The sequence below is a fragment of the Podarcis cretensis genome (genome assembly GCF_951804945.1).
Source record: "Podarcis cretensis genome assembly, chromosome: 2".
Classification (NCBI taxonomy): domain Eukaryota; kingdom Metazoa; phylum Chordata; class Lepidosauria; order Squamata; family Lacertidae; genus Podarcis; species Podarcis cretensis.
This window is the reverse complement of record NC_137171.1, coordinates 16,134,740-16,157,074: the sequence shown is the minus strand read 5'-3', so window position 1 is coordinate 16,157,074 and position 22,335 is coordinate 16,134,740. Positions and strand designations below refer to the sequence as shown.

Below are 22,335 nucleotides of genomic sequence, written 5' to 3'. Positions count from 1 at the left end.
TTTTTCAATGATAAAAACCCATCTGTTTCCCCCGAAAAAGTTTTCAGGGGATCGTTTGCAACAGATTGGCACCATTTTTGAGTGAATTGCAGAACGTCAGATTTTGTCTGAAACTGAGACCGCGCGGCTTAGGGGTTTTTTCCAATAAAAGTTGTTCGGACATTGAGGGCTAATTCTGTTTCCGATAACAAAAAACCATGTGTTTACACTGAAAAAACTTTCAGGGGAGCATTTGCAACAGTTTGGCACCATTTTTGAAGGAATTGCAGAACGGCAGATTTTTGCTGAAATTCTGACCGCGCGGCTTAGGGATTTTTTCAAAAAAAAGGTATTCGGACATTGAGGGCTAATTCTCTTTCAATGATAAAAACCCATCTGTTTCCCCCGAAAAACCTTTCAGGGGATCGTTAGCAACCGATAGGCACCATTTTTGAGTGAATTGCAGAACGTCAGATTTTTGCTGAAATTCTGACCGCGCGGCTTAGGGATTTTTTCAAAAAAAACTTGTTCGGACATTGAGGGCTAATTCTCTTTCAATGATAAAACCCCATCTGTTTCCCCCGAAAAACCTTTCAGCGGATCGATTGCAACAGATTGGCACCATTTTTGAGTGAATTGCAGAATGGCAGATTTTTGCTGAAATTGTGACGGCGAGGCTTAGGGTTTTTTTCAAAAAAAAGGTGTTGGGACGCTGAGGGCTAATTCTGTTTCCGATAATAAAATCCCATGTGTTTCCACAGAAAATCTTTCAGGGGAGCATTTGCAACAGTTTGGCACCATTTTTGAAGGAATTGCAGAACGGCAGATTTTTGCTGAAATTCTGACCGCGCGGCTTAGGGATTTTTTCAAAAAAAAGGTATTCGGACATTGAGGGCTAATTCTCTTTCAATGATAAAAACCCATCTGTTTCCCCCAAAAAACCTTTCAGGGGATCGTTAGCAACCGATAGGCACCATTTTTGAGTGAATTGCAGAACGTCAGATTTTTGCTGAAATTCTGACCGCGCGGCTTAGGGATTTTTTCAAAAAAAAGGTGTTGGGACGCTGAGGGCTAATTCTGTTTCCGATAATAAAAACCCATGTGTTTCCCCCGAAAACCCTTTCAGGAGATCGTTTGCAACAGATTGGCACCATTTTTGAGTGAATTGCAGAACGTCAGATTTTTGCTGAAATTGTGACCGTGCGGCTTAGGGATTTTTTCAAAAAAAAGTTGTTCGGACATTGAGGGCTAATTCTGTTTCCGATAACAAAAACCCATGTGTTTCCACTGAAAAAACTTTCAGGGGAGCATATGCAACAGTTTGGCACCATTTTTGAAGGAATTGCAGAACAGAAGATTTCTGCTGAAATTGTGCCCGCGCCTTAGGGATTTTTTTCAAAAAAAAGTTGTTTGGATGCTTAGGGCTATTTCTGTTTCAATGATAAAAACCCATCTGTTTCCCCCGAAAACCCTTTCAGGGGATCGTTTGCAACAGATTGGCACCATTTTTGAGTGAATTGCAGAACATCAGATTTTTGCTGAAATTCTGACCGCGCGGCTTAGGGATTTTTTCAAAAAAAAGTTCTTCGGACATTGAGGGCTAATTCTGTTTCCGATAACAAAAACCCATGTGTTACCACTGAAAAAACTTTCAGGGGTGCATTTGCAACAGTTTAGCACCATTTTTGAATGAATTGCAGAACGGCAGATTTTTGGTGAAATTCCGACCGCGCGGCTTAGGGATTTTTTCAAAAAAAAGTTGTGCGGACATTGAGGGCTAATTCTCTTTCAATGATAAAAACCCATCTGTTTCCCCCAAAAAAGTTTTCAGGGGATCGTTTGCAACAGATTGGCACCATTTTTGAGTGAATTGCAGAACGTCAGATTTTAGCTGAAATTCTGACCGCGCGGCTTAGGGATTTTTTCAAAAAAAAGTTGTTCGGACATTGAGGGCTAATTCTCTTTCAATGATAAAAACCCATCTGTTTCCCCCCAAAAAGTTTTCAGGGGATCGTTTGCAACAGATTGGCACCATTTTTGAGTGAATTGCAGAACGTCAGATTTTTGCTGAAATTGTGACCGTGCGGCTTAGGGATTTTTTCAAAAAAAAGTTGTTCGGACATTGAGCGCTAATTCTGTTTCCGATAACAAAAACCCATGTGTTACCACTGAAAAAACTTTCAGGGGAGCATATGCAACAGTTTGGCACCATTTTTGAAGGAATTGCAGAACGGAAGATTTCTGCTGAAATTGTGACCGCGTGGCTTAGGGATTTTTTCAAAAAAAAGTTGTGCGGACATTGAGGGCTAATTCTCTTTCAATGATAAAAACCCATCTGTTTCCACCGAAAAACCTTTCAGCGGATCGATTGCAACAGATTGGCACCATTTTTGAGTGAATTGCAGAACGTCAGATTTTTGCTGAAATTCTGACCGCGCGGCTTAGGGATTTTTTTCAAAAAAAAGTTTTTCGGACGCTGAGGGCTAATTCTCTTTACAATAATAAAAACCCATCTTTTTCCCCCGAAAAACCTTTCAGGGGATCGTTTGCAACAGATTGGCACCATTTTTGAGTGAATTGCAGAACGTCAGATTTTTGCTGAAATTCTGACCGCGCGGCTTAGGGATTTTTTCAAAAAAAAGTTGTTCGGACATTGAGGGCTAATTCTGTTTCAATGATAAATACCCATCTGTTTCCCCCGAAAAACCTTTCAGGGGATCCTTTGCAACAGATTGGCACCATTTTTGAGTGAATTGCAGAACTTCAGATTTTTTCTGAAATTGAGACCTTAGGGATTTTTTCAAAAAAAGGTTGTTCGGACGTTGAGGGCTAATTCTGTTTCCGATAACAAAAACCCATCCCTTTCCACCGAAAAATCTTTCAGGGGAGCATTTGCAACAGTTTGGCACCATTTTTGAGTGAATTGCAGAACGTCAGATTTTTGCTGAAATTCTGACCTCGCGGCTTAGGGATTTTTTCAAAAAAAATTGTTCGGACATTGAGGGCTAATTCTGTTTCAAAGATAAATACCCATCTGTTTCCCCGAAAAACCTTTCAGGGGATCCATTGCAACAGATTGGCACCATTATTGAATGAAGTGCAGAACGTCAGATTTTTGCTGAAATTCTGACCGCGCGGCTTAGGGATTTTTTCAAAAAAAAGTTGTTCGGACATTGAGGGCTAATTCTGTTTCAAAGATAAATACCCATCTGTTTCCCCCGAAAGAACTTTCAGCGGATCGTTTGCAAAAGATTGGCACCATTTTTGAGTGAATTGCAGAACGTCAGATTTTTGCTGAAATTGTGACCGCGCGGCTTAGGGATTTTTTCAAAAAAAAGTTGTACGGACATTGAGGGCTAATTCTGTTTCCGATAATAAAAACCCATGTGTTTCCCAGAAAAAACTTTCAGGGGAGCATTTGCAACAGTTTGGCACCATTTTTGAAGGAATTGCAGAACGGAAGATTTCTGCTGAAATTGTGACCGCGTGGCTTAGGGATTTTTTCAAAAAAAAGTTGTTCGGACATTGAGGGCTAATTCTCTTTCAATGATAAAATCCCATCTGTTTCCACTGAAAAACCTTTCAGGGGAGAATTTGCAACAAATTGGCACCATTTTTGAAGGAATTGCAGAACGTCAGATTTTTGCTGAAATTGAGACCAAGCGGCTTAGGGATTTTTTCAAAAAATAGTTGTTCGGACATTGAGGGCTAATTCTCTTTCAATGATAAAAACCCATCTTTTTCCCCGGAAAAACCTTACAGGGGATCGTTTGCAAAAGATTGGCACCATTTTTGAGTGAATTGCAGAACGTCAGATATTTGCTGAAATTCCGACCGCGCGGGTTAGGGATTTTTTCAAAAAAAAGTTGTTCGGACATTGTGGGCTAATTTTGTTTCCGATAATAAAAACCCATGTGTTTCCACCGAAAAAACTTTCAGGGGAGCATTTGCAACAGTTTGGCACCATTTTTGAAGGAATTGCAGACCGGAAGATTTCTGCTGAAATTTTGACCGCGCGGCTTAGGGATTTTTTCAAAAAAAAGTTGTTCGGACAATGAGGGCTAATTCTCATTCAGTGATAAAAGCCCATCTGTTTCCCCTGAAAAACCTTTCAGGGGATCGTTTTCAACAAATTGGCACCATTTTTGAGTGAATTGCAGAACGTCAGATTTTTCTGAAATTCTGACCGCACGGCTTAGGGATTTTTTTCAGAAAAAAGTTGTTCGGACGCTGAGGGCTAATTCTGTTTCCAATAATAAAAACCCATCTGTTTCCCCCGAAAAACCTTTCATGGGATGGTTTGCAACAGATTGGCACCATATTTGAGTGAATTGCAGAACGTCAGATTTTTGCTGAAATTCCGACCGCGCGGCTTAGGGATTTTTTCAAAAAAAAGTTGTTCGGACATTGAGGGCTAATTCTCTTTCAATGATAAAAACCCATCTGTCCCCCCGAAAAACCTTACAGGGGATCGTTTGCAACAGATTGGCACCATTTTTGAGTGAATTGCAGAACTTCAGATTTTTTCTGAAATTGAGACCTTAGGGATTTTTTCAAAAAAAGGTTGTTCGGACGTTGAGGGCTAATTCTGTTTCCGATAACAAAAACCCATCCCTTTCCACCGAAAAATCTTTCAGGGGAGCATTTGCAACAGTTTGGCACCATTTTTGAATGAATTGCAGAACGGCAGATTTTTCCTGAAATTGTGACCTCGCAGCTTAGGGATCTTTTTCAAAAACAAGTTGTTCGGACGCAGAGGGCTAATTCTGTTTCAATGATTAAAACTCATCTGTTTTCCCCGAAAAACCTTTCGGGGTAGCATTTGCAACAGTTTGGCACCCTTGTTGAATGAATTCCAGAACGTCAGATTTTTGCGGAAATTGTGACCGTCCGGCTTAGGGATTTTTTTTTCAATAAAAAGTGTTCGGACGTTGAGGGCTAATTCTGTTTCAATGACAAAAACCCATCTCTTTCCCCGACAAACCTTTCAGGGGATCGTTTGCAACAGATTGGCACCATTTTTGAGTGGGTTGCAGAACGTCAGATTTTTTCTGAAATTCATACCGCGCGGCTTAGGGATTTTTTCAAATAAAAGGTTGTTCGGACATTGAGGGCTAATTCTGTTTCAATGATAAAAACCCATCTCTTTCCCACGAAAAATATTTCAGGGGATCGTTTGCAACAGTTTGGCACCATTTTTGAAGGAATTGCAGAACGGCAGATTTTTGCTGAAATTGTGACCGCGTGGCTTAGGGATTTTTTTAAAAAAAAGTTGTTCGGACACTGAGGTCTAATTCTGTTTCAGATGAGAAAAACCCATCTGTTTCCCCTGAAAAACCTTTCAGGGTAGCATTTGCAACAGATTGGCACCATTTTTGAGTGAATTGCAGATCGTCAGATTTTTGCTGAAATTGAGACCGCGCGGCTTAGGGATTTTTTCAAAAAAAAGTTGTTCGGACGTCGTCGGCTAATTCTGTTTCAGATGAGAAAAACCTATCTGTTTCCCTTGAAAAACCTTTCAGGGGATCGTTTGCAACAGATTGGCACCATTATTGAATGAAGTGCAGAACGTCAGATTTTTGCTATAATTGTGACCGCGCGGCTTAGGGATTTTTTTAAAAAAAAGTTGTTCGGACATTGAGGGCTAATTCTGTTTCAATGCTAAATTCCCATCTCTTTCCCCCGAAAAACCTTTCAGGGGATCGTTTGCAACAGATTGGCACCATTTTTGAGTGAATTGCAGAACGTCAGATTTTTTCTGAAATTCATACCGCGCGGCTTAGGGATTTTTTCAAAAAAAGGTTGTTCGGACATTGAGGGCTAATTCTGTTTCAATGATAAAAACCCATCTGTTTCCCCCGAAAAACCTTTCAGTGGAGCGTTTGCAACAGTTTGGCACCATTTTTGAAGGAATTGCAGAACGACAGATTTTGTCTGAAATTGAGACCGCTCGTCTTAGGGATTTTATCTAAAAAGTTGCTGAGAAAATTGCTCTGACGTCGAGGGCTAATTCTGTTTCCGATTACAAAAAACCATCTGTTTTCACCAAAAACCTTTCAGGGGAGCATTTGAAACAGTTTGGCACCATTTTTTAATGAATTGCAGAACAGCAGATTTTTGCTGAAATTTTGACCTCGCGGCTTAGGGATCTTTTTCAAAAAAAAGTTGTTCGGACGCTCAGGGCTAATTCTGTTTCCGATAATAAAAACCCATGTGTTTCCACCGAAAAACCTTTCAGGGGATCATTTGCAACAGATTGGCACCATTTTTGAGTGAATTGCAGAACGTCAGATTTTGTCTGAAATTGAGACCGCGCGGCTTAGGGATTTTTTTCAGAAAAAAGTTATTCGGCCATTGAGGGCTAATTCTGTTTCAAAGATAAATACGCATCTGTTTCCACCGAAAAACCTTTCAGGCGATCGTTTGCAACAGATTGGCACCATTTTTGAGTGAAATGCAGAACGTCAGATTTTTGCTGAAATTGAGACCGCGCGACTTAGGGATTTTTTTAAAAAAAAGTTTTTCGAACGTTGAGGGCTAAATCTTTTTCAATGATAAAAACCCATCTGTTTCCCCCGAAAAACCTTTCAGGGGATCGATTGCAACAGATTGGCACCATTTTTGAGTGAATTGCAGAACATCAGATTTTTGCTGAAATCGTGACCGCACGGCTTAGGGATTTTTTCAAAAAAAGTTGCTGAGACGTCGAGGGCTATTTCTGTTTCCGATGATAAAAAGCCATCGGTTTCCACCGAAAAAGCTTTCAGGGGATCCTTTGCAACAGTTTGGCACCATTTTTGAGTGAATTGCAGAACGTCAGATTTTTGCTGAAATCGTGACCCCGCATCTTAAGGATTTTTTTTAAAAAAATAATTCCGCAAGTTCAGACGTCCAGGGCTAATTCTTTTTCCAATGAAAGAAACCCTTCCGTTTCCACTGGAAAACCTTTCAGTGGAGCATTTGCAACAGTTGGGCACCATTTTTGAGTGAATTGCAGAACGTCAGATTTTTGCTGAAATTGCGACCGTGCCGCTTAGGGATTTTTTCAAAAAAAAGTTTTCCCGCAAGTTCAGACATCGAGGGCTAATTCTTTTTCCGATTATAGAAACCCTTCTGTTTCCACCAGAAACAGTGGGAAATCTGTGGGAAATCTTTCTTTTTTTTTTGAAAAAAAAACCCTAACCCACGGGGCCACAATTTTTCAAAAAATCTGACATTCTGCGATTCATTCAAAAATGGTGCCAAACTCTTGCAAATGCTGCCCTGAAAGGTTTGGCGGTGAATACAGAAGGGTTTTTATGCTAGGCTAATAAATCAAGCCTCGATGCCTTAAGCTGCGGAAAATCTTTTTCTGAAAAAATCCTTAACCTGCCGGTTCAGAATTTCACTAAAATTCTGACATCATCCAATTCACTCAGAAATGGTGCCAAATTATTGCAGATTCTCCCCTGAAAGGTTTGGTGGTGAAAACAGAAGGGTTCTTATCCTGAAGTAAGAAATCAGGCCTCAACGCTTTAATCGTTGGAACTCCACCTGTGGAATGGCGATCTGGCACTTCTCTCTCTTTACCTTGAGCCCGGCCTCCTGGTACCTGGTCAGCACGGTGCAGAAGCGCTCGAACAGCTGCTGGTGTGTGATTCTGCAGACACCAAGACCTCATCAAAATATGGTACCACACCCGGAAGCCCTTGCAGGAGACGCTCCATAAAGCTTTGGAAGATGCCAGGAGCCACACTCACCCCGAACTGCAAACGGCGGCAACGGAATGCCCCTCAGTGGGTGACAATCGTCTGGGCTTCAGCAGTGGCATCATCGATGGACAGGTGTTGATAGGCTTGGGCAAGGTCCAGCTTAGCAAAGACCTTACCCTCACCCAGGGAATGCAGCAGGTGTTGGACAACAGGAACCGGATAAGCGTGCTGCTGAAGTGCCTTGTTGATTGTGCACTTATAGTCAGCGCAGATCTCACCGACCCGTCTGGCTTGACAGGCGTGATGATGGCGGTTTCCCACTTGGTGTGGTCAACCGGCTCCAAAACTCCTTGGGTGATCAGCTTGTCCAGTTATTCGTCTACCTTAGCCTTGAGAGCAAAGGGAACCTGGCGTGGCTTTAGCTTGATGGGGGCGACTTGTGGATCAAAGCTAAAGGAGATGGGCGTACCTGTATATTGCCCCAAAGTGCTGTCAAAAACCTCAGCAAAGTCTTTGACCATACCCTCAGTCTCTGCGTTAGAGATGCAGATGATGCCGGTGACTTCCAGGCCGAGGGCATCAAACCAGTCTAGCCCTAGGAGGCTTGGCCGCTGACCTTCGACCAGCACCAGTCGGAGCAGGCCCGAAAAATCCTTGAAGGCGATCTAGAACCGGCCAACACCTACCACAGGAATGTCATTTCCCTGGTATTCTCTCAGGTGTACACGGTGAGCGTCGAGTTGCCTTTTAGACACTCTGGGTACCAGTCTTTTGATGGTGCTCCAAGACACGATGGACAGGGCAGACCCGGTGTCGATCTCCATGTCACATGGAGCTCCTTCAATGATCACAATGACGTTCAGCTTGCGTCGCATAGGCGAGTCGATTTAGCCAATCGTGGTTCCAGACGGGCAGTGGCAGTTGGTGAGAGCGAAACAGCTTTCCATGGCAGACTGGAGTGAAGACTTGGACTTGCAAGTCAGTGAAGGGGGGTGTCAGACGGAGCCGATCGGCAGACCTTAGCGATGTGGCCCCTTCTGGAACACCTCCGACAGATGGCATATCTGAATCGACACTTGGCACGGGAATGGTTGCCTCCGCAGCTGCCACATTTCGGTTGGCCCTTGGACTTCTTTTGGAACTTTCTGCACTCCCGCTTTGTCTGATGCACGTCATCGTCTTCACTGGAGGATGCCTCATCACTGCTGGCCTCTTCATGATGCACTGGAACTGGCGTCCTAGCAAGATGCGGGCTGCTGGCCTTGCGGATCTCCTGGGCGGAGCGTTTGGTAGCTTCCGAGGCCACGGCTTCCTCAATGGCTTTCTGCAGCGTGAGGTCTGGCTTCGCGAGGAGACTCTGTTGCAAACGGATGTCCCGGACCCCGCAGATGATTCGATCCATCAGGGCATTGTCTAAGTCTCATAACTCACAGTGCATTGCAGCCTGTTGGAGGACAGTAGTGTAGTTGTTAATTGACTCCCCCTCTGACTGGTTCCGGTGGTAGAATGCACGGCGGGCAGCAATCTTGGACGGCTTTGGCGCGTAGTGGTTGCAGAGCTTCTCTTGAATCGTGCCCCACGGTGCTGCCTGGACTGCTTCAGGTGCAAGCAATGCTTGGGCCGTCTCAAACACCTCAGGCCCACAGAGGCTGAGGAATAGGCCCCACTTCTGCTCCTTTGATACTTCTGTCAGCTCGTTGGCTTGGAGGTAGCAGTCAAACCGAGTGAGGTAGGAGACCCATGATTCAGAGGCTGGCCCAAACGGCAGTAGAGGCACAAGTGAAACCATGATTCCGATGCTGGCGTGGAGGGCGATGGATGGAACACCGTGCTCTAGCCAGAACAGTCAGCTCTGAATTGGTTCTGTTCAGTGATTTCGCTCAGTGATTCAGCTCAGTTCAGAGGGTGGCCGCATCTGGCTGTGCTCTGATGTCCATCAATCCCATCCTCATCGCCAGTGTTAAGTTGTGGGTGAACATATCAGATGACACAGCGATTCTTCAAACAGCTCTTGTTTATTCAAGGGCCACAGCAGAAATGAGCTGAAGGGCTCAGTCAGCCTGCTTATATAGAGCTCCAGTACAACGTTACTGTAGCAACTTTCTAAAACTATCCAATCACTGAACGTCCCTTTCGATCCTTCATTTGCATAACTATCTACAGTATCCCCCTGCTGGCCCAGGGTGAGAACTTAGGTACATAACAGAAAGTTTGGGCGGTGAAAACAGAAGGGTTTTTATCCTAGGCTAGGAAATCAGGCCTCGACGCTGTAAGCTGCAGAAAATCTTTTTTTGAAAAAATCTTTAATCCACGGGGTCAGAATTTCACTAATATCACTAAATTTCACTACATTCAGGTGAATTTGAGTGAATTGCAGAACGTCAAAATTTCACTAAAATTCTGACCCCGCGGGTTAGGGATTTTTTCTAAAAAATAATTTTCCACAGCTTAAAGCGTCAAGGCCTTATTTCTGAGCCTAGGATAAAAACCCTTTGGTTTTCACCGCTAAACCTTTCAGGGGAGCACTTGCAACAGTTTGGCACCATTTATGAGTGAATTGCATAACGTCAGAATTTTAGTGAAATCCTGACCCCCTGGGTTAAGTATTTTTTCAAAAAAAGATTTTCCGCAGCTTCAAGCGTTGAGGCCTGATTTCCTAGCCTAGGATAAAAACCCTTCTGTTTTCATCGCCCAACCTTTCTGTTATGTACTGAAGTTCCCACCCTGGGCCAGCAGGGGGATACTGTAGATAGTTATGCAAACGAAGGATCGAAAGGGCAGCATTTGCAACAGTTTGGCACCATTTTTGAGTGAATTGCATAACGTCAGATCTGAGGTTATGCAATTTAGGTTAATTTATAATTAACCTAAAGTAGGTCATAAAAACCATCAGGTGTCCATGTCTCTTCTGCCACAGAGAGACCAAAAGAACAGCCGGAGCGAATAAAAGTAAAGCATTTGCAGGGCAGGACTGCTGCTCAAGTCTGCAGCTGCTTGAGACAAAAAACCAAACCCACAAGGGAAGCAAACATATCACTGAAGAGTACCGTAGTTTTAACTCAGAGGAGCCAATCCTTCCACCCCAACATTTTTCAGCGCAGTTTTGGTGTGAAAGAGTTCTGCCATGGGAAAAAGGTTTCCCCTTATATTTAGGAAAAGCTTGTAACAAATTTAAACCTGCAGAACTGCCAGGGTCGGATTTAGCTTTGATGAGGCTCTAAGCTGCTGAAGGTAATGGGGCCCTTTATATGTCCAGCTGTCCTTTGTCAACAACAAATTGTTGCTGTTTTTTTGTGTTGAATATATGCTATATGGTAATTTATGGACCTAATAAGTATCTAAAGCCATTTGCGCATAACGAAATAGGAGCCTACACAACACAAAACAGTGTTGGTGCATGTATGTTTTGTTTTATTTGTTTTTTATCTTGTATTTTGGAAATGTACAAGTTTTGTTTCCTTCAAATTGGGGAGGGGCTCCAAGACAGTGGGGCCCTAAGCTATTACTTGTTTAGCTTATACGTAAATCCGGCACTTAGGACTGCGGAGTACACAATAAAGTGTTAGAATACCCCCTAAATGAGACTATTTCCCTCTTAAAGACAGCAAATACAGTTTTTAAATTCCCTCTGACAGGGGAAAGATTACGAGTGCGTGCACACACAAGGTTATTGGGGGGGGGGGTTGTTTATGAGCAATATTCCTCTCCACCCTTTGAGATCTCTCAGCCAGTGTGCTCACTGCCAAGGGCTCTGGCAGCTGTACCTTTAACATATATCAGGCTATTCCTGGAACTTGGTTGCTTCGTTTTAACTGGCTAGTTATTTAGGACTGGAAGCTGCAGATAAAAACAAGCCCCACCCTCGAGACTCTGCGACTGACTTTCTCTTTGCTGTTTTCTGCCCTCCTGCTAACATGGAAGCAACATGCCTAGTTGTCCTGCTCAGGTTATGCGTCCAGATATTAGCCTTCCCTGCTTACTTGCTATGGTATCTGGGTATCTGGGAACCCCTTTGCAAGAAGTTATTCCCCTACCTCATGGCTGTGGTGACCATCTGTTATAATAAGCACATGTCTGACAAGAAAAAGGAAATGTTCAGCAACCTGAAGGACTTTGCCAGTCCTGCGGGGACCCTCACACTGTTGGAGATTGGTGCGGGAACTGGCTCCAACTTTCAGTTCTACCCCGCGGGATGCAAAATCATATGCACTGATCCGAACCCCAACTTCCAGAAGTTTCTTGACAAGAGCCTGGCTGAAAATCCACACGTGCAGGTGGAACGCTGTTTGGTGGCTCCGGCTGAGGACCTGCACCAGGTACCAGCTGCATCGGTGGATGTGGTGGTTTCAACACTGGTGCTATGCTCTGTGAAGAGCCCAGAGCAAGTTATGAAAGAAGTTCTGCGGGTGCTGAGACCGGTAAGTAGCTCACGCCGTGGGAAGAACAAGGACAATTAAGTAACTGCAGGGGCATGCTGTATTCTCGGGTGTTAGTCAATTCTATATCCATTGGGCAATCACAAATGCAGGTAGATGGATTCGGATCCCTTGTTCTTTCTGCGTAAACCAATTTGCTTCTGAGCTATTTACATTCTCACAAGTTGCAAACGTTGGAATCACTCGCTTGCTTTTCTCTCTTAACTCCAGTTAAAGGTAAAAGGTAAAGGTACCCCTGCCTGTACGGGCCAGTCTTGACAGACTCTGGGGTTGTGCGCCCATCTCACTTAAGAGGCCAGGGGCCAGCGCTGTCCGCAGACACTTCCAGGTCACGTGGCCAGCGTGACATCGCTGCTCTGGCGAGCCAGAGCCGCACACGGAAACGCCGTTTACCTTCCCGCTGGTAAGCGGTCCCTATTTATCTACTTGCACCCGGAGGTGCTTTCGAACTGCTAGGTTGGCAGGCGCTGGGACCGAGCAGCGGGAGCGCACCCCGCCACAGGGATTCGAACCACCGACCTTTCGATCGGCAAGTCCTAGGCGCTGAGGCTTTAACCCACAGCGCCACCTGCGTCCCCTACAGTTAGGAAGAAACAATCCCACACTCTGTGTTATTGAGGGCACCTTAGACAGATCTAGACATGCCTCTTATTATTTTGTCTGTTGTTGTTGTGCACTTGTGAAAGACCAAAGCAAATTTTTAAACGTGCTTGTCTCCAACTTTGAAACTGGTAGATGGTTGGGCAGAAAGGCCCAGTATACCTGAAGCAGCATCTCCATCCCACTCATTCAGCCCAGACAGTGAGGTCCAGTGCCGAGGGCCTTCTGGCGGTTCCCTCACTGCGAGAAGTGATGTTACAGGGAACCAGGCAGAGGGCCTTCTCAGTGGTGGCACCCACCCTGTGGAATGCCCTGCCATCAGATGTCAAGGAAACAAACAACTATCTGACTTTTAGAAGATGCCTGAAGGCTGTTTAGGGAAGTTTTTAATGTTTGATGTTTTATTGTGTTTTTAATACCCTGTTGGGCGGATAAATTTATTATTATTATTATTCTCCTGAATGTTTTTGACAGCAGCAGATAGCCATAGTTTTAAAGGAGAATGCTATAAGCAAAACAAAACCGTAACATCTTAACTCCTTTTAAACGAGGAGATCTAAAGAGCAATCAGACTGTGCAAGAATGTGAATAAGAACATGCTTAACTTCAAGTCCCCTTTCGCAACAGCCTAGATTCAAGCTACAGAAGGGCATTTGCAACCAAGGCTATTTTAAAAGAAGTTGGAGAGGTTTTACTGCGCAGACTGTTCCAACACATAAATAAATAGTCAATTAATTTTCCGTTAGTATTTGATGTTACCCTTAAGACTTCTCTTTAACTATCGTTTCTCAGATATGGATGAATAGACAGAAAGAGGAAAGCCAAGGCTGAACTTCTTTTTTAAAACTGACCTCATTGTAAAACATTGTAAAATATGTGAAAGCCCAGAGAATTGTACAGTGCTCCCCAGACACTCAGACACTCCTATTTTCCAGGGACAGTCCTTCATTTACAGAAGCTGTGCTGGTTTTTTATTTGATCCAGGAATGTCCAGCTTTTCCTTAGGATATCCCTATTTTCATTGGAGAAATGTTGGAGTGTATGGAGATCTGCAATCCCTGAATCAAAGGGATAAGTAACTATATAAGTTTTAGAAGAAGTCTGAAGGCAGCCCTGTACAGTACAGGGAAGTTTTTAAATGATTCATCTACTGGCAGAGGGTCATGTCTGCCTTATCCTAAACCTCCCACAGCAGCACAGATTAGGAAACAGAGTTACACAGAAAGTTGTGAGTGTTGAAATTGCTACATCCCTATGGCCTTTACAACAAACTCTGGACAAATCCTTCATGGAATATTCCGATTCACTCTTTGATGCAAGGTCTGATGATGATGTAAGAGTTCATGAGGTGGGGGGGGTATCAGGATTTTCACTTTGAGTCAGCAAACCACAACTGATCTGAAAGGAAAGGAATTTGAATTCTGATATATGATAATAACTGTCAACTGGCTTCGGTGACAAACACCATTTAAACAAATCCCAATTGCTTCCTGCAAACTTGTGAAAATCTTTTTGTCTTCCCACCCCTTTTAGGTTGTTTTTTTTTTTTTTTTGTGGGAGCTGTAGTTTCTGTTGCTGAAAAAAAATGTAAATTTTGGTTTTCAAAATGTTCCAGCTTGCAAAGCAGAATTTTATCAAGCGATGGAAATGATATATTTGTGGGAAACTGATTTTTAAGAAAGAATGAAAGTGCTTTCAGATTATATATATTCCATATACTGTACAGTGGTACCTCTGGTTACGAACTTAATTCATTCCGGAGGTCCGTTCTTAACCTGAAACCGTTCTTAACCTGAGGTACCACTTTAGCTAATGGAGCCTTCTGCTGCCGCCGCGCCCTGCCGCTGCGTGATTTCTGTTCTCATCCTGGGGCAAAGCTCTTAACCCGAGGTACTACTTCCGGGTTAGTGGAATCTGTAACCTGAAGTGTTTGTAACCCGAGGTGTTTGTAACCCGAGGTGTTTGTACAGTGGTTTGTAACCACTGTACTGTATATATATTCCACCATGAGTCATTCTGATTCCTCGAGAGCAATATATTTTAAACTAGCAGTGGTAAATTCTTAGGCTAGGGACATGATCCTGCCCAAACAGCTATTATCTTTCTCCCTGCAACACTGCCAATTTGGACAGCTGCAAATTGGATGTAAATTGCCCTCTCCTCGGTCATCAGATAGTTCATTTGATGAGCCAGGAAAAGGGATAGCTCCGCTTTTCAGCTGATCTGTATGGATCCATACTGACTTTTGGACCTTCTCAGCATTGGCATGCAGCTGTCAAGGGTTTGCTAAGCTTGACTGCAACCTTCGGCCAAAAAGGTTAGTTAGTTATCCCAGTTCATAATCCTAAAAGCACCCAACATAAATAAACTTCGGAATTTTTAGCAGTTTACATTCCAGTTCACAGTGTACTTGAATTTGCAGTTTGCACAATCAGTTATTTGAGAAACGAGCCCTTAAACTCAACCTGTTAATCATTAACATGTCCAAGGACTGAACTGGAGTCAACTTTGACAATTTTTCACGTTGGCAAAAGCGGTTGTGAAAAGTTCCAAAAGGATTTCTCCAAACCATAGAACCAACTCCTAGGGGCCGAGGTCCCATTGACCCCACGAATAAAATATTTGAGGGGGCCGGAAACCCCCATAGGTGATGGGCAATACGATTAAAATGGAGTGTGTCTGTGTACTACTTCTTGTGGTTGATTATATGGGGAGGGGCATACCTGGCCTTCCCCAATATTTTATTCAAGTTGGCACTCCTGCTCCAAACTGAGCAAATGGGCATTAAAATGGCCAATGAAGTTCAAAGTAATCAAGTGTAGAGTGATTTGGGGGTGATAGATAAAAATAAAATCACATATAACCTCAGGAATCTGAATTGGTGGTAAGTGACCATGGATGAGACTTTGCAGCCATAGCAGATAGCTTGGTGAAGAGGTTGACCCAGCTTGTAGTAACTGTGAGAAAAGGCAAATTTGGAGATGTGTAATGTTATGCTCGGAATGGAGAAAGCAGACAGAGAAACCATAAAACTGTAGAATTAGAAGGGAGCCTCATCTAGTCCAACCCCCTACAAGGAAGGAAAATGCAGCTGTCCCGTACAGGGATCGAACCTGCAACCTTGGCGTTCTTAGCACCACGTTCTAACCAACTGAGCTTTCCGTGTTCCTCTCATAAGACTAGAACCCCAAAGCCATCCAATGCAGCTGAATGTGGGAAGATTCAGGACAGAATTCAGGGGAACAGTGGCTGTTGCCATGAAAAATTAACAGCACTCTGATACCATTAGCGCTGATTGTGCAAAGGAATATCTGAGGAAATCCAAAGGAGAATAGAAAGTAACTTATATGCATTCATTTCTGTTTCTCCAGGGTGGCGCTTTCTACTTCCTAGAACACGTTGCAGGTGCTCCTTCCAGCTGGACTCTCTTCTGGCAGCAGATCTATGATCCAACTTGGAAATGTCTGTTTGACGGGTGCCACTTGGCCAGAGAAACCTGGAACGACCTGGAAAAAGCTGGCTTCTCAGAGCTGAAGCTACGGCACATACATGCTCCTTTAAAATGGCACCCTACTAGGCCGCATATCATAGGTTATGCTGTAAAGTAGCTTGGAAATAAATTACTGAACAAGATCTCCATGCAGGTGTCTCTGGGTTGGGGTGTAGAATCTAATCGTAAGAATTATAGCACAGCCCATCACTATGTCACCTATGGCCTTTGAACCTCTTGTGCAATCTGTAATTGGATGCACACACATGTATGTTATTACCAATCCATTTTTTATTTCCACTTGACAGACTGTCCAGCTACCTTCACTTTCCACAATCCAGCTGCTCCCATGCAGATGTGAATATTGCCATAAGACATAGCTTGGGCTTGCCTCAATCACTTACACGTGGGCATGCACCATTACTATTCTCCCTGGAAGCATCTGATCCCCATGGAGGTTGGGATATCAGAAGAAGAAGAGTTTGGTCTTGATATCCCGCCTTTCACTCCCCTTAAGGAGTCTCCAAGCGGCTAACAATCTCCTTTCCCTTCCTCTCCCACAACAAACACTCTGTAAGGTGACTGAGGCTGAGAGACTTCAGAGAAGTGTGACAAGCCCAAGGTCACCCATCAGCTGCATGTGGAAGAGCGGGGAAGCAAACCCAGTTCACCAGATTACAAGTCCACTGCTCTTAACCACTACACCACACCATTGTCCATTACCTTAAACAGAATTTCTTTTTAATTTGGAAGATGACTGAGAGGTTCTTATCGCAGGTGCTGCCAGTGTGGTGCTTGCAGGCACACGTGTGCTAACAGAGGCCTTTCCTGAAACCCATGGAGTCCCTTCCCTGCACTTAAAGCAACTTTTTATTGCAGCCGGTATAACAGGTTGTGGAGTGTGCCCACAACAGCTTATTTGGTTTGCTAATGTGCCCTCAGGCACTTTTTGTAGTCCTTGTTTATTGCTATTTACACAACGGGCAAGAGCTGGCCTAATTTCAATCATCATCACTGCTGCCAGTTGCCTTTACAACCCTTCTCTTACGTTCCCGCAGTCTTCTGATATCCATGAATCTGTCTGCTCCCTTTCCTGCATCTCCCCTTCTTGCGTTTCTTCCCAGCCCCGTCTCTCCTCCCCCACCGTGGGCTGGGAATCTCTCTTCGCTTCAGTCTCTCCTCCTTTTGAAGCCCTCTTCCCTCTCTTCTTCCTGTCTCTCATACAGTTCAGGCTCACTGATATAACTTATGTCAGGGAGTTCTGACATAAGTACCGTATTTTTCACCCCATAGGACACACCGCCCCATAGAATGCACCTAGGTTTTTTTTTGGGGGGGGGAATAAGAAAAAAAATTTATTTCCTCCCCAGGCGCGGGGCTGGCGCGGGGGAAGCCCGAGCTTCCCCCGACCCCAGCCCCCAGAACAGGCTGCTGCCTGCAAGCCTTGCGAGCCTGGCCCGCCGGGCGCGTGAGGCTTGCGGACACCTGCCCGAAGTACAGGGCGTCCTCCAGAGGGCGCCCCGTGCTTCGGGCTGAAGGCTGCTGCCCGCAAGCCTTGCGAGCCCCCAGGAACTCCCCTGGGCTCACAAGGCTTGCGGATAGCTTCCTGAAGCCTGGAGAGCGAGAGGGGTCAGTGCACACTGATGTCTCTCGCTCTCCAGGCTTCAGCAAAAGCCTGCATTCGCCCCATAGGACGCACACACATTTCCCCTTCATTTTTGGAGGGGAAAAAGTGCGTCCTATAGGGCGAAAAATACAGTATATGATGCAAACTACTAATAATTATAAATAGCAGATTGTAGGCCCCTATATATAGAACTGAGCAAACCAGTGATATTTTAGGGGGCAGGCTAGCAGGTGGGGCCCGTTACTTACATCATAGGAGCCTACACAACATAAAATGCTGTTGCTGTATGTAGGTTTTATTTTATTTTTTTATCTTACATTTTGGAAATGTACATCCAAGTTTTTTTCCTTTAATTTTTTTGGGCCCCAACAGAGTTTTTTTTTTTGAAAAAATCCTTAACCCACGTGGTCAGAATTTCACTAAAATCCTGACGTTATGCAATTCACTCATAAATGGTGCCAAACAGTTGCAAATGCCACTCTGAAAGGTTTAGCGGTGAAAACCAAAGGGTTTTTATCCTAGGCTAAGAAATCAGGCCTTGACACCGTAAGCTGCGAAAAATCTTTTTTTGAAAAAATCACAAAAAATCTGACGTTATGCTGTTTAGGTTAATTTATAATTAACCTAAAGTAGGTAATAAAAACCATCAGGTGTCCATGTCTCTTCTGCCACTGAGAAAACAAAAGAACAGCCAGAGCGGCAGCTGCCAAAGATGTTCTTATTTCAGACAATTCCAATAATTAAGGGGACAGCGATATTTAAAGAGTGGCAAAGAGCAATTTCAAGATATATCTGGCAGGGTAAGAAGCCAAGAATTATGTATAAGTTATTAACGGATGCGAAAGAAAGAGGAGGCTTCGCCCTGCCAGACTTGAAATTATATTATGAAGCTTCATGTCTCTGCTGGCTGAAAGAATGGATAAAGTTAAAAAATACTGAGTTATTGGATTTAGAAGGTTTTGATAACAGATTTGGCTGGCACACATATCTATGGTTTGAGAAAAGAAAGATTCACAAAGGCTTCGAAAACCACATCTTTAGAAGATCTCTCATAGAAATATGGGAGAGATATAGAAGTTTATTAGAAACAAAAACTCCCCACTGGCTATCTCCGTTAGAAGTTATGAGTCTTAAGAAAGTTAATATGTGGGGGAACTGGATTACATATAAAGAATTGATTATAAAGGAAGGAGGAAAATGGAAAATGAAACCCTATGAAGAAGTGAAAGAGTATGTGTATGATTGTTTGCATTATTATCAGGTTAATGAAATGTTTTAAAAGGACTTAAAAGAAAGAGGTTATGAGGGAAAAGAATCTAAATTTTAAATAGAAATAATAAACAATGAAAATAAAAATTTGTCCAAAATGTATAAAATCTTGCTAGAATGGTATACAAAAGATGAGGAAGTTAAATCGGTTATGATACACTGGGCCAGAGATTTGGGTTATAATATACAGTTTAACGATTGGATAAAACTGTGGAATGAAAATATAAAATTTACGGCATGTACTGCGTTAAAGGAAAATGTTATGAAAATGATTTATAGATGGTACATCACACCTGTGAAACTGGCAAAAAATGTATAAAACATGTAATAAGTGTTGGAAATGTAAAGAAAAAGACGGAACATTTTACCATATGTGGTGGGACTGTAAGAAGGTGAAGGGCTTCTGAGAAATGATATATAATGAGATGAAAAAGATGTTGAAATATATGTTTGATAAGAAACCAGAGGCGTTTCTTCTAGGAATAGTAGGAAATGAAATAAATAGAATGGATTGTAAACTTTTCCAATATGCAGTAACAGCAGCTAGAATATTATTGGCCCAAAAATGGAAACAGGAACAACTGCCGATGCTGGAAGAATGGAGAATGAAACCAATGGACTATGCTGAACTAGACAAACTAACAGGAAAGATCAGATATATACGAGATCAAAAGTTCATTGAAGACTGGGGAAAATTTTCAGACTATCTGAAATGTGTAGGTGATGAGCAAATAACGCTAGTGGGATTTCAAGAAGTTCTGTAAATGATAGAGGACTATTGTATTGATGAAAACTAAGGGTGTGAAGGTTTATAAAATGCAATATAAAATTAGGAAATGCGTATTTAAAAATTTGAATAATGGATGATTGTCAGAGAGGTTGAAGGAAGTCAAAAAGAGAAAATATGTGATAAAATTTAGATTGGATATTATAAATGTATGTTGGAAAATTTAATTTTATATATATAGAGAGAGAGAGAGAACAGCCATAGCGAATAAAAGTAAAGCATTTGCAGGGCAGGACTGCTACTCAAGTCTGCAGCTGCTTGAGACAAAAAAACAAACCCACAAGGGAAGCAAATATATCACTGAAGAGTAGTTTCAAATCCTTCCACCCCAACATTTTTCAGCGCAGTTTTGGTGTGAAAGAGTTCTGCCATGGGAAAAAGGTTTCCCCTTATATTTAGGAAAAGCTTGTAATAAATTTAAACCAACATTCACTTTGGGTTACTACAGGACCGCGGAGTACAGTGCTGCAATAAAGTGTAAGAATACCCCCTAAATGAGATTATTTCCCTCTTAAAGACAGCAAATACAGTTTTTAAGTTCCTCTGACGGGCAAGATTACAAGTGCATGCACAAATCGTGTAATTGGTGAGTTTGTGTGTGTGTGGAGTTTATTAACAATATTTCTTTCCACCCTTTGAGATCTTTGAGGACTGGAAGCAACAGATAAAGCGTGTTCTCCTTCATGGAGAGCACGTGTTGCGGTGGGGGCCACCAGGACACTCCAAAGTTGGGGGGCGGGCTAATTGAGCGTTGGCCACTGATGCGATTGGGGCTTCCCTTGTTGTTGGGAAGAAGTTAATGTTGCCATTTATTGACTGACAGCCAGAAATAGTAAAACTCCTTGCACAAGGCTAGGGCTTCCTCTTTTCGCCCATGCATTGGATTGCCCGTCCCTCCCTCCCTAGAATAGGGTTGTTCGATCCCTGTACGGGACAGCTGCATATTCCTTCCTTGTAGGGGGTTGGACTAGATGATCCTCGGGCTCCCTTCTAATTCTACAATTCTATGATTTCTCTGTCTGCTTTCTCCATTCCGAGCATAACATTACACATCTCCATATTTGCCTTTTCTCACAGCTACTACAAGCTGGGTCAACCTCTTCACCAAGCTATCTGCTATGGCTGCAAAGTCTCATCCGTGGTCACTTACCACCAATTCAGATTCCTGAGGTTATATGTGATTTTATTTTTATCTATCACCCCCAAATCACTCTACACTTGATTACTTTGAACTTCATTGGCCATTTTAATGCCCATTTGCTCAGTTAGGAGCAGGAGTGCCAACTTGAATAAAATATTGGGGGAGGCCAGGTATGCCCCTCCCCATATAATCAACCACAAGAAGTAGAACACAGACACACTCCATTTTAATCGTATTGCCCATCACCTATGGGGATTCCCGGCCCCCTCAAATATTTTATTTGTGGGGTCAGTGGGACCTCGGCTCCTAGGAGTTGGTTCTATGGTTTGGAGAAATCCTTTTGGAGATTTTCACAACCCCTTTTTGCATTAACCAATGTGAAAAATTTGTTATCATTGTCAAACTTGACCCCAGTTCAGTCCTTGGTCATGTTAATGATTAACAGGTTGAGTTTAAGGGCTCGTTTCTCAAATAATTGATTGTGAAAACTGTAAATTCAAGTACCGGTACACTGTGAACTGGTATGTAAACTGTTCAAAATTCTGAAGTTTATTTACCGGTATGTTGGGTGCTTTTAGGATTGTGAACTGGGATAACTAACTAACCTTTTGAGGCCAAGGTTGCAGTTATACTTAGCAAACCCTTTGATGCCAATGCTGAGAAGGTCCAAAACTCAGTATGGATCTATACAGATGTAAGAGTTGAAAAGGGGAGCTATCCCTTTTCCTGGTTCATCAAATAAATTAATTGATGACCGAGGAGAGGGCAATTTACATCCTCATCAGGCCACTGGGCTTGAAGGAGAGGTTTAAATAACTTCATCCACCCTAGTACCCTGGCAGGTGTTTAACTAAGTAGACCTATTGAAATTACGGTAATCCCGGTGCCTAAGAGAGGTTCATTCATTTTAATAGGTCTACTCTGCACTTAATGCTAACTTATTTTATTTTTTGTGGCAGCTGTTCAAATTGGTGGTGTTGCAGGGAGAAAGATAATAACTGTTTGGTCTGGATCATGTCCCTATGCTGAGTCCTAGATTTACGTCATGGTTTCTGATTTGATCCTGGAATGTCCTGCTTTTCCTCAGTCCCTATTTTCATCAGAGAAATGTTGGAGGATATGGAGTTATGTGACTCCCAAGCCAAGGAGATAAGTAACTATACAACCTTTAGAAGACAACTGAAGGCAGCCCTGTATAGGGATTTAAAAAATGTTTTATGTTTTATTATGTTTTTATGTATGTTGAAAGCAGCCCAGAGTGGTTGGGGCAACCAATAATACAATTGCTGCTGTTGTTGTTTAATAGGATGTCCCT

General features: G+C 43.0%; 1 protein-coding gene and 1 long non-coding RNA gene across 2 annotated transcripts in view; both read left to right on the top strand.

Annotated features, from left to right (window-relative positions):
• The window catches only part of LOC307210122, a 369,260-nt gene extending 348,712 nt beyond the window's left edge, over positions 1 to 20,548 (top strand). The window contains exon 3 of the long non-coding RNA XR_013835838.1: positions 20,520 to 20,548. This is a non-coding gene — a long non-coding RNA (uncharacterized lncRNA). The remainder of the gene's footprint in view (positions 1 to 20,519) is intronic.
• Positions 11,376 to 16,339, top strand: LOC307210082 (thiol S-methyltransferase TMT1A-like). The gene is made up of 2 exons (XM_079965689.1): positions 11,376 to 12,088; positions 16,078 to 16,339. Exons 1-2 carry the CDS (start codon positions 11,585 to 11,587, stop codon positions 16,312 to 16,314), a joined length of 741 nt encoding a protein of 246 aa, XP_079821815.1. The 5' UTR covers positions 11,376 to 11,584; the 3' UTR covers positions 16,315 to 16,339.
• Positions 20,549 to 22,335: the final 1,787 nt, after the last annotated feature.